At 33.6% G+C, this 15865-nt stretch overlaps 1 protein-coding gene across 1 annotated transcript in view; it reads left to right on the top strand.

The window, feature by feature from the left end:
- Window positions 1–15865, top strand: part of Col5a2 (collagen type V alpha 2 chain) — a 133663-nt gene that overhangs the window by 94749 nt on the left and 23049 nt on the right. Inside the window, exons 18-35 of the mRNA XM_005324386.5 lie at window positions 2009–2062; window positions 5696–5794; window positions 6136–6180; window positions 6294–6392; window positions 7547–7600; window positions 7840–7947; window positions 8709–8762; window positions 9317–9415; window positions 9887–9940; window positions 10614–10712; window positions 10824–10877; window positions 10966–11019; window positions 11947–12000; window positions 12471–12524; window positions 13758–13802; window positions 14030–14128; window positions 15114–15221; window positions 15497–15550. Coding sequence (XP_005324443.1) covers window positions 2009–2062; window positions 5696–5794; window positions 6136–6180; window positions 6294–6392; window positions 7547–7600; window positions 7840–7947; window positions 8709–8762; window positions 9317–9415; window positions 9887–9940; window positions 10614–10712; window positions 10824–10877; window positions 10966–11019; window positions 11947–12000; window positions 12471–12524; window positions 13758–13802; window positions 14030–14128; window positions 15114–15221; window positions 15497–15550 — 1287 coding nt within the window. The remainder of the gene's footprint in view (window positions 1–2008; window positions 2063–5695; window positions 5795–6135; window positions 6181–6293; window positions 6393–7546; window positions 7601–7839; window positions 7948–8708; window positions 8763–9316; window positions 9416–9886; window positions 9941–10613; window positions 10713–10823; window positions 10878–10965; window positions 11020–11946; window positions 12001–12470; window positions 12525–13757; window positions 13803–14029; window positions 14129–15113; window positions 15222–15496; window positions 15551–15865) is intronic.

Here is a 15865-nt window from a genome sequence, read left to right as displayed (position 1 = left end):
CAAATGCAATCCTAGAGAGAAATGATAAAGATATAGACTAAACCTGTTATAGTGGTAATGGAGGCAGGCTGCATATCTGTGAGCTAAAAACATCTAAATGCCACAGCTTATTGGTTTTCTGGTTTAAGGAGTTTTGTACAATTTATCTGAGATTTGAAATACAGGAAGAAACAACAGGATACAGCTTGTGGGTTTGGGTTTAGGATGAAAAGAAATTAGTTTAGTTTTGTGATTGGATATGCAAGAGTGGAACTCAGGGTAGAGATTTGAATTGCAAATGTAGATTTGGGAATTTTTAACATATAGGTAATAAGTAAAGCCATGAGAGTAAAAGTATAACATGGAATGAGAAATGAAAAGATTTCAGGGAATGCTAATATTTCACACAGAGTGTTTTTTTATGCTCAGTATTGATAATGCTATTGCATTTTGCTATAGATAGTCTTGCACTGTTTCATAGGTGCCCTTTGAAATTATGAACCTTTAACTCACAGTTAAAGATGAAAATTTGAGCATTTATTTAGCTATGGGTAGTAAAATATAAACAAAAGCAAAATTTGTAATTTCACAAATTTCTAACATATTACTCATTTTTAATATTCCTTGTAATGTATAGATAGCCTCAATTGCTACTCATTATCTGATGAGGTTCCCAGAATCATGAAGGGTCTCAAGAGACTTATGGATGTAACACAGATTATAGTAGTAGCCAGTGGATCTAAGTCTCTCCTTTTATTTTGTTAAGGGAATTTAAATTATAATTTTACAGGCAAAACCAAACTAAATTAATATTTTCAGATAGCCTAAAAATATAGTTTTTTTCTGAACCATAGAACAATTCATTCATACATGTTTTTTCCCCACCAAATAACATTACTTTAATAGTGGTGGGGATTGGGGAAGGAGAGAGGGGAAGAAAGGGTGCATGATAGGGAGTAGAACTGATCAAAATCTGTCATATGCAGGTATGACTATGGCACAATGAAACCCACTATTCTGTGTAATTAACATGCACTAATAAAAAGTAAAAAAAATGTTTAAAAATGTAAGCTATTCAAAACAAATTAGAAAATAGTGGTGCAAATTGTACAATTTTATCTTCTTCAAACAGCAAAAGTTGAGCCAAGTTCCACAAGTTAACTTGTACTAATACAACTCCATGAAAAGAAAATTAGAGAGAGAAAGTGTGTGTGCGTGTTGGGGTGGGGATGGAGGTGGGGAAGGTGTTTCTGCTCAACATGAGCCAATACTGAAAGATGTTCAAAAAGAAAATTTGTATAGTTTTTAGTTTTTCCATATGCCAAAAGAACAACAGAATTCTACTATTTTGTAATTATTTGCCCCAAGAATATTTACTCCCTTGTACTTGTGAAAAGAAAACAAAATACAGGACAATAAGTAAGTATACTTTGAAAGGGATTTTATTAATTCAACATTGATGGAATTAAAATGCAGTCCTCAAGAAGAACCAAGATAATGTAGAATAGAATTCTCCTGATTTTCTTTACATTTAGCTTTTAAATCAATGGTTTGAACTCTGTGCATGTAGGATAGTGATAAATATCCACTTATTATTGCTCTGAAAAAATCCTTCTAAAATATTCGAGTTGTTTTTAAGCATCATTTTTATAGAATGACATGCTAGATTTTGGTACAAATTATAACTTTCTAAAAACTCTTTGCTATTTAGTTTAACACAGAGAAAGTGAATCTCAAGAGGCAATTGTTCAGAATTATTTGTGACTGAGACTGACTTAAACTTATGTGGTACAATAAGGAAATACAATTATTGTATTTAATACTTTTGGTTTGTCTCCTAGAATATTTTTGATCATTGTTAGAAGATACTTATAATAAAACTACATTATTATATTTGTGGTTTGAAAGCACAAAACAGATTATTCCTATATTATGTGTTAAAATAAAGATTGTTATCAGGTAATGAAAAAAAATGACCTAATTTGGTATTAGAGACATAGCTGATAAGTTTTATGGTTTCTTTTAATAGGGTCCTCTTGGAATACCTGGCTCTTCTGGTTTTCCAGGAAATCCTGGAATGAAGGTAAGATAATTGATATGTTTAACTCCATTTGAGTCCCAAATTAAAGAATGATATTGCATTAACTGAAGAGTATGGAAGTCCTTCTTAATTAAGTGAAGAGCCTAGAGTAGTATGTTAATTGTCCATTATGATAGGAAAATAAAGAGAATTTTAAAATGAAAGTAACTCTATAAAATGTAACGAGGAATAATTACTTATAACCATACAATTACAATATCAAAGAATCTATCATTTCAGGTATCTAGCAAAACAGGTATAAGGAATAAGAAAGAGTTTTGAACTGAATTAGAATTCAGTTCTTGGATAGAGTGCCAGGGAGTCATAAACAGCAGAATGCTCTGCACAATAGAAAGTTAAAATAAATCGGACCTTGTTAGAAAAGGCTATTCTTTCACACAATGCCAGTCATCACCCTGCCACCCCACTTGCAGCCATTGAAGGCGTGGGCAGGGAGGATATTTGGCTCTCAGTGTGGGAATGGATTAAAATATTCTGCTGGGATGACTTACATTCATAGTGAGTCACAATTGCAGTATTTTGGGAGAAATGTAAGGAATACAGTAGGAGGGTGTAAGCTCAAATCAAACTTGACCCTTGACATAAGTGACTTCATTTTGAGATCTCATTCCATCTTGTCTATAGAAGGTGATGCTCCTTCTTTTTTTGTGTGTTATCTTCCAGGTCAGCAATTCAGTTACCTGAAAGCTAATCAGAGAAAAGTCACAAGCGCTCCCTCTATCTGGGGACCTAAAAAGTCCCCAGGAACTTTCCTGGCTTAGGCAAGAGCCAAAAATGTGGGGAAAAATACACGAATAAAAGCTAACTTACTCTATTCTGTTGTTAGACCTGTTTGTAAGCCCCCTGTCCTCACCACTTTGGGTTGATGCTGCCTGTGGTGTCTGGCCCCTTTCCTCCCTTGGAAAGTGAATAATCATCTCTGCTTTGTGCTTGGACTCTAAAATCCTTCACAACTCACAGACCTGTTACCATATGGTTAGACCTAGCAGAGGGTATTAAGATTATATTAGCTGAATTAGTGAATAAATTCAAAACAGTATTTTCAAATGGTATGCAACACATTTGATTGCCCCTCACCCTAAGAAATCATGGCAAAGAGTTTCATCTTGAAGAATGGATTTACTTATAAGGTTTATTTAGTCTTACAAAAACGACAATGGCAAGTGCAGGTAACTAGCCCGCTTTAAGCCTTGCTTTCTCATGGAATTTTGCCTAGAATTAAGATAATCTCTATATTTTTACCATATTGGACCCTCCCCAATATAGTGTCATTTCTCTTATTAATAGTGCATAGTGCTATTTAAATGGGATTTCAAGTTAGAACAAAAAGACCTGAAATTTCAAACACTTATTGAAATACCAGAATCATCAGGTCAAATGATTCTGCAGGCTCTCTCCAATGCTCTCTCTAAACTCTGTGCCACAGGGATGGAGCTGCCTTCAGATATTATCCTAAGTCATTTTACTATCATTCCTGCTTTCCTTGGGCAACTTTTTGTGCCCCTCTGACTCTGATTTTCTTCCTGATGTCCAAATGTTTTCATTTTGTGGTTCTGGGGCTAATACGCAGGGCAACACACATGCTAAGCATGAGCTCTACTACTGAGCTCTCTCCAGCCCTGAAATCTATATTTTAATACAATTTACTCTTGCCCCACCTCCTCTATATCCCTATAAAAACATCCAAAATTTCTTCATTCTTCATATGAGACCCTCCACCCCAAAATTGAGCTCTGGGTTGGGAAATAAAGAAAGAATACTCACAAAGCCAAAGTCTACAAATTAGTAGAAAGGGATTTTTGCTCCTATGGAAGCAGTTTCAAGTTCACTAGCAATCGCACTTTATATAAGCCATCACTCTGGATACTTCCCTGTCCTCCCAGATTTTTGTAAGACTTTTTGTCAGCTCTGGAATGCTACTTAATAAAACTTAAACAGCTAGCAAACCTGTTTCTCTAAGAAATTGTTTCCCTGTATTTGCTTCTCACCCACACCACTATAAAAATTCTTGAGTATTTGTTTTTTTGCATCCCGTTTTTTGCATTTCAATAAAGAGTAATAGAGTTTTAATGTATTTAGTTGATAATGATGAGCCACTTAAATAATTTCAGTTTTCTAATCTAGAATTAGACCTCACAGATATATAATAAAATACAGGAACTAAGTTGAATTTCAGATACAGAGTATAAATTTTTAATATAGGTATGTTGCACATATATTGCATGGGAAAAACTTATACTAAAAGTTATTTGTTTATCTGAATTAAAATTAGCTAGGCTTTCTGAGTTTTATTGCTATCTGGATCATTATGTTGAATTTAAATAAAGGTAATTATCAGGTTACCTTGACCACTTAGTTCTGCTCTTAATGCTGTTTTTTAAAAATATCTAATTTATATCAAAGAAGTGTGTGTGCGTGTGTATGTGTGTGAGTTTGATAAGTGTTGTTTTGTTTTATAATGCCAAAGGTTGTCAAGCTAACTAGATATTTGTAGCCCTGATATTTTACATTTTGCTGAATGAATGATTTCTTGAAGGTCAATAGCATTGAATTTTTATAAATTGAGTAAAATTTATACTAATAAACATGATTTTTTCTTTATTACTTATATAGCAAGAAAACAATGTTTTTCCCTCTAATAATGATATAGACTTTTTTTTTTTCAATTTTTACTGTGAATTTCAGTCAATTGGAGAACCATTGTTTGGGTCCTGTAGCACATTTTAGCTGATCTTGGGTTGTTTTAGAAATATAAAGAGATACTTTGGTTTATTCTTGGATAACAATCAAACTTTACTTGTGTGGTACCTTGTTGGACTTGAAATGTTCATGTTTACATTAAATAGAAACAACTTCTACAAACATAATGGATCTGTTCCATTTTTCTATTTTTTGTTTGATTTGAGTTAGAGTCTGAATATGCTTCTGCTATTTACACAGAGGTGTACTTGAAGCATATGAATATTTATCTAAGAACAAATTAAAAGCAAATTGTGTAGGAATTAGAATATTTACTCTCATTCTTGGAGTTTGGTGATACCTGTATAGGATTCTTCCCAATTTTTTATTATGAATCTAGATTATATTAAATGTTAAATATAGGGGCTGGGGATATGGCTCAAGCGGTGGAGCATTGCCTGGCATGCGTGCGGCCCAGGTTCGATCCTCAGCACCACATACAAACAAAGATGTTGTGTCTGCCGAAAAACTAAAAATAAAAAATATTTAAAAATAAATAAATAAAAATAAATGTTAAATATAATAAGTTAAAAAATCTGATAATTTGGTATGAAGAATACCAAATTTTGTGAAGGTTCTGAGGATGGGAACTTAAGTTGACCCTGATGAATGTGTAGGATTTCTATAGTTGGAAATTGGGATATGGAGAATATTCTCATGAAAGAGGTCCCTGGCATAATTGCATAAAAAGCTGGTAGAAAGGTAGTAAGTCCATTCCTTAAGCTAGTTTAGGCCCACATCTTTGATAAACCTATTTGTGCTCTTGGCCTCTGTAAATATTTGGGTTTAAAATGAAAATACAAACTTGCAATCAACTTTGTTCCATGACACTGTTATATTTTTCTTAAATTAACATATCCCTTTGCACTCCTTTAGGGAGAAGCAGGTCCTACTGGAGCACGAGGCCCTGAAGGTCCTCAGGGTCAGAGAGGTGAAACTGGACCACCAGGTCCAGTTGGTTCTCAAGGTCTTCCTGTAAGTTCCTAGTGTATCTAAGTACTAGCTCTGAAAGATGGACACTTATTATAATATCAGAACAAATGCAACCTGTCTTAATATATTCTCTTTGAATTCTGAATGAGTGCTTAAAACTCATATAAAAAAAAAAAAACAACATTTCCCATATCAACTCTGCATGTTTTCCCCAATTTATGGAAAAGGTAATTAGTCATAAAAGTATTCTTATGATGTAATGGTGAATAATGTGATTTTTGCATTTTTTCTCTCTCCTTTGGGAAGATGATTGGACTTCTGAATGCTACCCATATGTGTCCAGATATAGCTTAATATTTTAAAACTTTTTATGTGCCTTTTAGGGTGCAATGGGAACTGATGGTACACCTGGTGCCAAAGGCCCCACGGTAGGTAACTTCATTTACACCATGTGAAATTCTAATAGTTTCAATCCTTTGGATATTGGCGCTACAGTACTACCTAGGTCTCTACTCATCATGCCACTTTTGCTACCTGACAGGGCTCTCCAGGTACCTCAGGTCCTCCTGGCTTGACAGGACCCCCTGGATCTCCTGGCCCTCAGGGTAGCACTGGACCTCAGGGAATTCGAGGACAAACGGTACTGTCTTTTGAAACATCTATCGTCCTGTAGTATTATCAAACTAAGAGTGCCTAGAGAAGTAACAGGTAATATGAAACAATGAAGCAGACAATGTGACTTATCCAAGTGAGGGAAATGAAGTTTGGAATCTGAAATCTCTGAAAGCCAAATGTTAATGTGCAAGCGAGTTGTTTAAATTCTAAATTGAACATTATTGCCGTAAGTTAAATTTTAGGTTTTTTAAAACTTAATATGGTGATAACTTCATAGTTCACCTCATAGAATTTTATGGTTAGTTAAATAATAAATGTTACGCAAATATTTTATAGGGATTTATGTGATGATTTGGCTAAAATTAGGTCCAACAGATATTTCTTGAGGGTTATTCTTGAAGAATGATTCCAACATACTGTTTCTATTAAACAAGTTTCCATAGTTTGCAGAAATTATTAGGAAATATATTTGTGATAAGTCCATAAGAAATAAACACATTGAGAAGTTGTGCTTTTATAGCTTTTATCTAGATGGGGAAAATATACTTTTTTTCCCAGTACTACTTTAAACAAATATTTTAGATTATGTTACAAAAAAAGGTGGTCATGTTGATAAACTATTTTTAATTGTTAGTGATAGATTTATTAAAATATGAATGTTGCTGATATGTCACAATTTACTTTACCATGTTCTCAATTTGACAATTTGATTCCTTTGATATAAATACCAATTAATATTTAAGGACACAAATACACAACTCCCAGAGCATTTAAAAAATGAAATATCCTACTTGGAGTTGCAAAATTCTCAAGAAATAAGAGAAAAAAAAATGGTTTTGATTCTGAGTAAACAAATCTGTATCTTAAGTAAACCCTAAGTAAAATTACCTATAGAAGTCATCATTGTTAATTCTAATTTAAGGATCAAATCTGAATAATAGTGGAATGATTTTAAGTATTTTAGTATGTTTGAAATAACATGACATTAAAAATCAAACTGTTGAAGTTCACATAGATTCACATATATTCTATAAGATCTGCCAAGTTTAAAAATCACATTACTAATTCAATATAGATTCAAACACTGAAAAAAATGCGGGCCTATTCATGCTAATGGATTAGAGCAGGTTGGACTTGCTAAATGTCCTGGTTTCTACAACAGTTAACATTTTATTTTAGGGTGATCCAGGAGTTCCAGGTTTTAAAGGAGAAGCTGGCCCAAAAGGGGAACCGGTAAGCCTTCACTTTTATTTTTATTTATTTTTTAAAGACTAGAAGAGCATAAATGTCATTTGGAAGTGTACATCTCAAAATGCTCAAGAGATTAAAAAACAATGGGACTAATAATAGCTTTGGATGAAAATACTTTGTTTATTATACTTTAGGATTTGTGACTGGCTTCATTAAATGAGTCTTCCAACTATTCCTCTTGTCAAAGAGCTCCTCTGGTAACTTCCTTATCTTTTTAACAGGGGCCACATGGTATTCAGGGCCCAATAGGCCCACCTGGTGAAGAAGGCAAACGAGGCCCTCGAGGTGACCCAGGAACAGTTGGACCACCAGGCCCAATGGGAGAAAGGGTGAATTTGAATAATAAAATACATTCTTATAGTTATGGGGGAATTGTATGAGTAAGTTTGGGGATAATAAGGAAAACTAAAGCATTTAAGGGATCTACTGTAGTGACCTCAAAACAGTTTAACATGGTTGTTGTGTATAAAAAGAGCCAACTGTCTAATCATTCCTCATTCATTTGTGCGACACATATTGATTGAATCATTACCAAACGCCAATTTGAGATTTTGGTGCTTGGAATACATTAGAAGACTTCTGTCTAATATGGTCTGAGCCTTGTGTGGAAATTAGTTTACTTTGGTGGGGAGATACAATTAGAAGCCAGTAGTAAAAAAAAAACATATTTACACATTCACTTATTATCTAATGGGCTGGCGTGGTGAAGAGTTAACTAGAGTATATGATAGTGATATAATGTTAGATTAGGTGCTTAGGAAATAGGGTCCTTTGAGAAGATACAATTTTACCTTAGACCTAAGAAAGAACATTCTTAGCAGAGGAAAAACTAACTCCTAAGCCAGAAGGTCAGAAAGGATTTGGTCATTGTGAAGGTCAGAAGAGGCTGCTGTGACTGCAGTACGATGAAACAAATCTGAAAGGGGCAACAATAATCCAAAATTTGTACAGAGCTCAGAGCTGTCAAGGGCTTCTCACACAAAACAACACTAATGGCTCCTAAAATTTTATAATAATTAAAATAAAAATTAATCGCTATATTCCAAAACTGTCAATAGAAATTTAAAGATTATATTTTCATCCTTTGCAGGGTTCTCCTGGCAATCGTGGTTTTCCAGGATCTGATGGTTTGCCTGGACCAAAGGTGAGATCACTCCACATTGCTGATGCTCACGTGGGTGGTGTTTAAAAGAGGCCAAGTACAGTATGGTGATGAATCTGGCATGAATCCAGATCTAGAAAGGAGGTGGATGCAGACATCAGGCCTGTCCCTAAACTGTGTAACTGTTTTTCTTTAAGAGGTCTAAGACAGGAGGATGATGGTTTAAATATTATGAGAACTTGTTTTCAGTCTTTTGAGGCACATTCCAGAGATGAAAAAATAATAGACTTTTACTTTAGGTGATATATATCTTTTACTCAGAAATTTAGCTCTTCCAAGATTCTATTTGAATTATTGGAGTGAGGTTCTAAACACAACTTTGATTAATTAATGATGGGAAAAACCACTCTTTTACAAGATGAATTCAAGTTACAACAAAATGTTTAATAACATTGTTTCAAAGAAGTCTTTGTAACATCTTTGACAAAATAGTTGTATATTTGTGTGGATTTGTAAAATAAGAATTTAACCTCTCCCTGCTTTTGTTTCCCTGTTCTCCTTTCTTCTTCTAACTAGTATCTCTTGGTTTGGAACAGGGTGCTCAAGGAGAACGGGGTCCTGTAGGTTCTTCAGGACCTAAGGGAGGCCAAGGGGACCCAGGACGTCCAGGGGAACCTGGGCTTCCAGGTGCTCGGGTAAGAACCTGGAGTTATTTGGTATATGAACCCAAAAGAAGTCCTCCATTGAAGGTTTTTTTTTTTTTTTTTTTTTTTTGCTTTTGCTTGTTTATACAACTTGGAGCATTTTGTTTTTATGATTTTGATCTGATTGTTTGAAATATTGTTTTTAATTTTTTTTCACTTTTGGACAACATGTTAACTTATAGTCTTCATTTCTCAAATAAGTATGCACTAGTAGCTTTGCCATTTGACATGAGAAAAAAAAATCTTGTTTTCATTACTTGCTAAAAAAACCCCTACTTGTTTGGACTTTGGTACAGTTTTCCTGATAAATTTCACTTTAACAAAATATCATTGGAAATATTATTTAAACTCAGGAATTGGCCATCTATTCAATCTTTAACAATGCAACACTATTTTTCCTGTTTAGAATCTTTACTTAAATGTCAGTTTAGCAACAAATTGACAGGTGCTTTTCATTTTCAGGGTCTGACAGGCAATCCTGGTGTCCAAGGTCCTGAAGGAAAACTTGGACCTTTGGTAAGTAATTTAAATAAAAAGCTATTACCTTGATATTTCTAAATAGATATGCAATTTAAATGACACTAATTAATATTTTGATTGTATGGATGTTATATTTTCATGCTTCACCACCCCCCTAGTAAATTCTTCAGATCTTGTATATTTTCAAATTGAATAAAAGCTAGATCAAATTTCATTGAAATAAATGTTGGAGTTTGAAATTCCATAAGTGAAGAGAGTTGAAATGATGCTATTTGATATTAGTGAAATTTGTCTACTACCAATGTTCTCATTCTTCCAATTTTATATATTTAAAAGATAAGTAGGTATGACTCTTAAGAGGTGATATATTTTGAGCCCTTACCTTATACTGCATTGTAAAACAAAGTCTTGAATTTTCATTACCACAAACTTTAGTAAATGAAAGAAGAAGGAAAGATTCTTCCTATCAATATGAGAATGTCAGGAAATGTGAGGATAAGGCTTATGCATACAGTAAGAATAAAATCTGTGCTCTAATTACTCCAAATATTTAAGAGATTTTCTAAAAACCATCCAACTTTTCTGAGTCACTCATAAAAGTCATGGAGTAATTTACAATTTATATAACTTTTATAGTAAGCAAAGGAAAATGGCAAATTTAGAATGGAACACTAAGAGAGAACTTACGTGTTTCCTGTCTATCTTATAGGGTGCTTCAGGGGAGGATGGCCGACCAGGTCCTCCAGGTTCCATAGGCATCAGAGGGCAGCCTGGGAGTATGGGTCTTCCAGGCCCGAAAGGTAGCAGTGTGAGTACAGTGTATAATATATGCCACCTCAGCAGAATCTGCATTGGAAGACCAAGGTATATTTTTTAGAAAACTGATTGAGTTTTAGAATAATATCAATTTACTCTTTAGGGTGACCCTGGAAAACCGGGAGAAGCAGGAAATGCTGGAGTTCCTGGGCAAAGGGTAACTATCCATTTTCTGCTAAAAAACCAAATATGAAACTGTCGAAATTCTCATTGTCTCATCTTATGAATTTTCTGTGTGATACTAGGGAGCTCCTGGAAAAGATGGTGAAGTTGGTCCTTCTGGTCCTGTGGGCCCTCCGGTATGTGACCTTTTAGTGATTATATTTTTAAATCACATTTCTTGGTGATGTTTGTTTAGGATTTATGAATACTTATTGAATAAGTTTCAGGAAAAGTGAATACAAATGTGTGGGGTAGAAAAATTTTAGTTATATCTTATCACCTGATTCCTTGTGATCTGGTGTTTCCATCCTTTTACAATAAAATAATTGGCCTTTTCATTTTAAAGATTTTTAAAAATCTGATGACAAAGACTACCTACCTTATTATCTTTATAAGTTACAATTGACTTTGACAAATATTTTATATTTTATTAAAATTTTAAATACTAATTATACCTATCTTCTTCCAATAATGTATCTTATAAAAATTTACTTAAAATGTCTTTTTTTTGAAAAGATAAAAATAGATAATGTATATTCTTTGAGATTAGGTTTTTGTTTTAGGATTTTAAAGTTGTTTATCAGAAATATTTGAGCATATTTGCTGGTTTTGGTGTGGAACAGCTTAATTGTGTTTCTAAAATGTCAGCTTTGCTTTCTTTAGTTATTCTAGTTTTGAAGCTGTGATTAATAATTCTTATGGCACATAGAAATAAACTACAAGAGAAAATATCATCCTTGTAGATTAGATATGGGAAAATTGTGGATTTTTTTCCATGCTCAAATTGCCCAACTTTCTTATAATTTGAAAATTGACTCCAGACATTTTCTGTTTGGATCAAAAAATGGAAAACATGCCATCAGTCTCTTTACTGGCTTTAGATGATATTTTCTCACCACCAGGAACTTCAAATAATACCATTTGATAGATTTTTTAATTCTAGTCTGTTATTTAGCCAACATGATGAACATGCTGAAAGAAATACTGGAAGTAAGCTGTTTCCATAAACAGGAAGCAGACATAAATCTATCTGTATTCATGATTTTCTTTCCTTTATGACTTAGGGTCTAGCTGGGGAAAGAGGAGAACAGGGACCTCCAGGACCCACTGGCTTTCAGGTATGCACTAATTCACGTTTCTGTTCTTCCATTGAATGGTTTTAAGATCTGAAAATTTAAGGTTGAATGATGTGAAATTCTCACATTTTCAAAAAAGTCATCCCCTTTGAGTAGATGGGATAGATATTTGGATAAAATCAAGCATTTTTGTTCAAAGGAATGGAATTCCCCTGAAAAACTGATCAAACACAAAGCTATTAACAAATTAAAAATAATAAAATGTTCCTGATATCTGAACAAGGCTATTAAACTATAAGTCTTATCATTTTTATGGGCATGGTCACTAAAATTTGTTTGGAAAAACTTTCATGATTTATCTATATACATGTTTTGCTTAATGTGTCTACATAATATCTTTTGCTGGGTATATAATCCCGGAGGTTCTATGAATTATAAAAGATGAATTGTTAACATTGATAGACTACGTATTTTCATAGATTCAAAATTTTATTTCCTTATGTTCATTTTAGGGGCTTCCTGGGCCTCCAGGTCCTCCTGGAGAAGGCGGAAAGCCAGGTGATCAGGTGAGATTTTAAATAATAATAATAACAACACTATAAATTGCTGGCTCATGATATTACTTTTTATGAGTGAAGATCTGTTATGATTTTTTTCCATATATCTCTTTGAATCTTCAAAAGAATCCTATGTACCACATATTATAGTTATCTCCATTCTACAGATGAGGATAGTGAGGCACAGAGATACTAGATGTCTTTCCTAAAGTCATACGGCTGATAGTATTTGAACCCAGGTTTTCTGTTTTCCAAGACTGTGCCCTTAACTAGCAAATATACCTTATCATAGCCATAGAGTTTCACTGGAGGATTTATACACAGTTATAAACACATATAATGATTTTAACATAAGTTAATTTATTTTTTCTTTGAGTGATTCATTTGTTGTTTACCATTCAACAAGTATTTCCTGAACATTTCTTATACTTGGCTCTACTGAGAGGAACAAGATGAATATCGGCATTGCCATCATATTAAGAATGGTAGAAGATGGAGAAAATAAGAAGAGAGTTACAATACAGCATGTTCTGAAAGCAATAATAGGTGGAGATAGCATATGTATGAAAACATGAAAGATGCACCTAATTCAGATAGACATAAGGGTTTAGGAAAAATTTCTGAGACAAAGTAGTATCTTGTATGAGATCTGAAGGATGAACAATGGCAAAGGCAGAATGAATGGAAGGACTTTTCATAATATTATGAAATTGGGGTTTTAGGAAGATCATGTCGCAATGAGAACAAGCTGTTTCAGAAGAACCCATAATTCCTCGTAGCGCTTTGTCCATAACATATGTCTAAAAAAAAAAATTTACTAAATTAAGTAGGACTTAATTGGTTCTATTTAGAAGATCAGCTCTTCACTGTTTTTTTTTTATTATTTCTCTTTATGTAAACTTTTCTATGTTCTATTGGGATATAAAAGGTTTTGGGATATATTCTTTCGCTAAAAAGTATATCATACTAATTTTGTGCCAGAATATTTTGCATTTTTTCATTGCCAAAAAATTTAAACATTCAGATATAATTTAAATTTTTCTGGAAAAATGTTTCTATTCAATAAATTGATATTCTTTTATTTTAAAAGTATATGTAGTTTTCCTTCTTTAATATTATGGACTTATTCAGCCTTCAAATGGTACTCAGAAATAAATTTGATGTATGATCTAAAAAGATTTCTACTAATGCCTTAGAGCTATCTTAAAGGTTTTCTTCCATTTTTAAAAATTGTATTTGTAGGGTGTTCCTGGAGACCCTGGAGCAGTTGGCCCATTAGGACCTAGAGTAAGTATTTTCTGTTTTTTGATTAATTTTGCTTCCCACTGGCTTCAATTTTAAAACAGCATCTTTTATCTTAAAAGGAGTTTTGATTTATGCACCAAATTAAAAAACTTGAGTTATGAATAAGGCCGCTTCTAAATTTTTCTCTAGTAAATGCCATTTACAGAAACATTTTAAAGCCATTTTTAGATGAAGTATTGAAATTATTTGACATTCTAATATTATCATAGGGAGAAAGAGGAAATCCTGGTGAAAGAGGAGAACCTGGAATAACTGGACTCCCTGGTGAGAAGGGCATGGCTGGAGGACATGGTCCTGATGGTCCAAAAGTAAGTACCACATTGATTTCCATACTTTAAAAAGCTCTAAAATTACTGCCTAGCAGGTTCCGGATGGTATTAGAATGTGTTTCACTTTTTTTTTTTGCAAGATGAGTTGACTTTATTATTTTATTATTCAGCAAATATTTAATGAGTGCCTACTAGGCATTTTCCTGGCAAATAAAGAATGAGCTCAAAAGAAGACTTTTCTGCAAGGGAGATAATATCCTAGGACATATGATGATATGATGATATGATTCACACACACGCCTATTCTTAATGTTTATTTAGATACATTTTATTAATAGCTTCCATGAGTAAGCAGAAGCAAGAAATAGAAAATCACATTTTTTACTAAAGCTATTCTTAATCTCCAGCTCCATTTTCCTTGTCTCTGGTTGCACAATTCTTTCTACACATGTGAAAATATGTACTTTTTGAACCCTGAAGATAGAATACATTATAAAGGAGAAATCAGCACCCTTCCCTTTTAAGTGTCATTGGTAGGAAGAAAATAATGCAGCCAGCTTCAGTATGCACAATTGAAGTACAATTTTCCATGATCATGTAGCATGACAGCTCTTATACTCTCCAGGGAACAGAGTGATTGGATAAGATTGACTTTAATCTAACCACTAATTATCTGAAAAAAGAACTTAATAACACAGGTTTTCTTAAGAGAGTACGGAATCAACATTTCTTTCCTCTAAATGTAATCTCATCTTTATGAGTCTAAGATGTTGCCAATAAAGGAAAAAAAGAAAAATGCCAGTCTATTACGTTTATTTTAATTGGTATTTAATTTTCTCTAAAGAGAAAAGTTGGAAGCATAAATCAAAAGTCAAAAATCAAATCTGATTTAATTCCTAAATAAAAATGGAAACATTAGGTTGAACTATGTGAAATTGCTGACATTTAACTACCATTGCCCTACTGAAGCAGCAATTTCACATGTTTAGTCTTAACATGGTCACTTATTATTTGCCCATTTTAGGGCAGTCCAGGTCCGACTGGGACTGTTGGAGATACAGGCCCACCAGGTCTTCAGGGTATGCCAGGAGAAAGAGGAATTGCTGGCACTCCTGGCCCCAAGGGTGACCGAGTAAGTCTCTTTATTTATCTATTTATTCCACTTCATTTCTTTAGATGTTCTACTAATAATGATTTCTTAAGCAGGCTTTTCCTTCTACCATTCTGAGTCTCACATCACCTATTCATTGATTCTTCTAATAAATATTTTTTGAGAAAGTGCACAGTGCTAGGAACTGCTCTAGGCTCAAGGGGACACAGCTGTGAAGCCCTTGGACCCATAAAACTTTCTCACAGGTGTGGGAAAGAGATAATTGAATAGATAAAGTATTTTTTATGCTCTTCCAGGGCGGCATTGGAGAGAAAGGTGCTGAAGGTACAGCTGGAAACGATGGAGCAAGAGTAAGTGAGAGCATTTTTTTTTTTTTTTTGTAGCAGGGCGAGGAACCAACATTATAAGTAGTATATGAATATTCTTAATTTTTCAAAATCTTGTTTATCACATTTCATTGGTAGTCAGAATTTAGAGAATGATGGCATTTGAGATGTTACATGAATCAGTCATGGATACTTATTTGCATACCACCAATTACTGGAAGCCCCAAAGTAGTCATTGTTGAAAAAATTAAATAAAACACAAACATATTATGTCTGTGGAATGGTGATTTAAGGGAGTGGGGTGCCTCTTTATCTTTCTCTGTCATCTTTTTATTTCAT

The sequence above is a fragment of the Ictidomys tridecemlineatus genome, chromosome 7 (assembly GCF_052094955.1).
Source record: "Ictidomys tridecemlineatus isolate mIctTri1 chromosome 7, mIctTri1.hap1, whole genome shotgun sequence".
In the NCBI taxonomy this organism is placed as follows: Eukaryota; Metazoa; Chordata; class Mammalia; order Rodentia; family Sciuridae; genus Ictidomys; species Ictidomys tridecemlineatus.
Note: the sequence above shows the minus strand (reverse complement) of the source record. Positions and strands in the feature narration are given on the sequence as shown.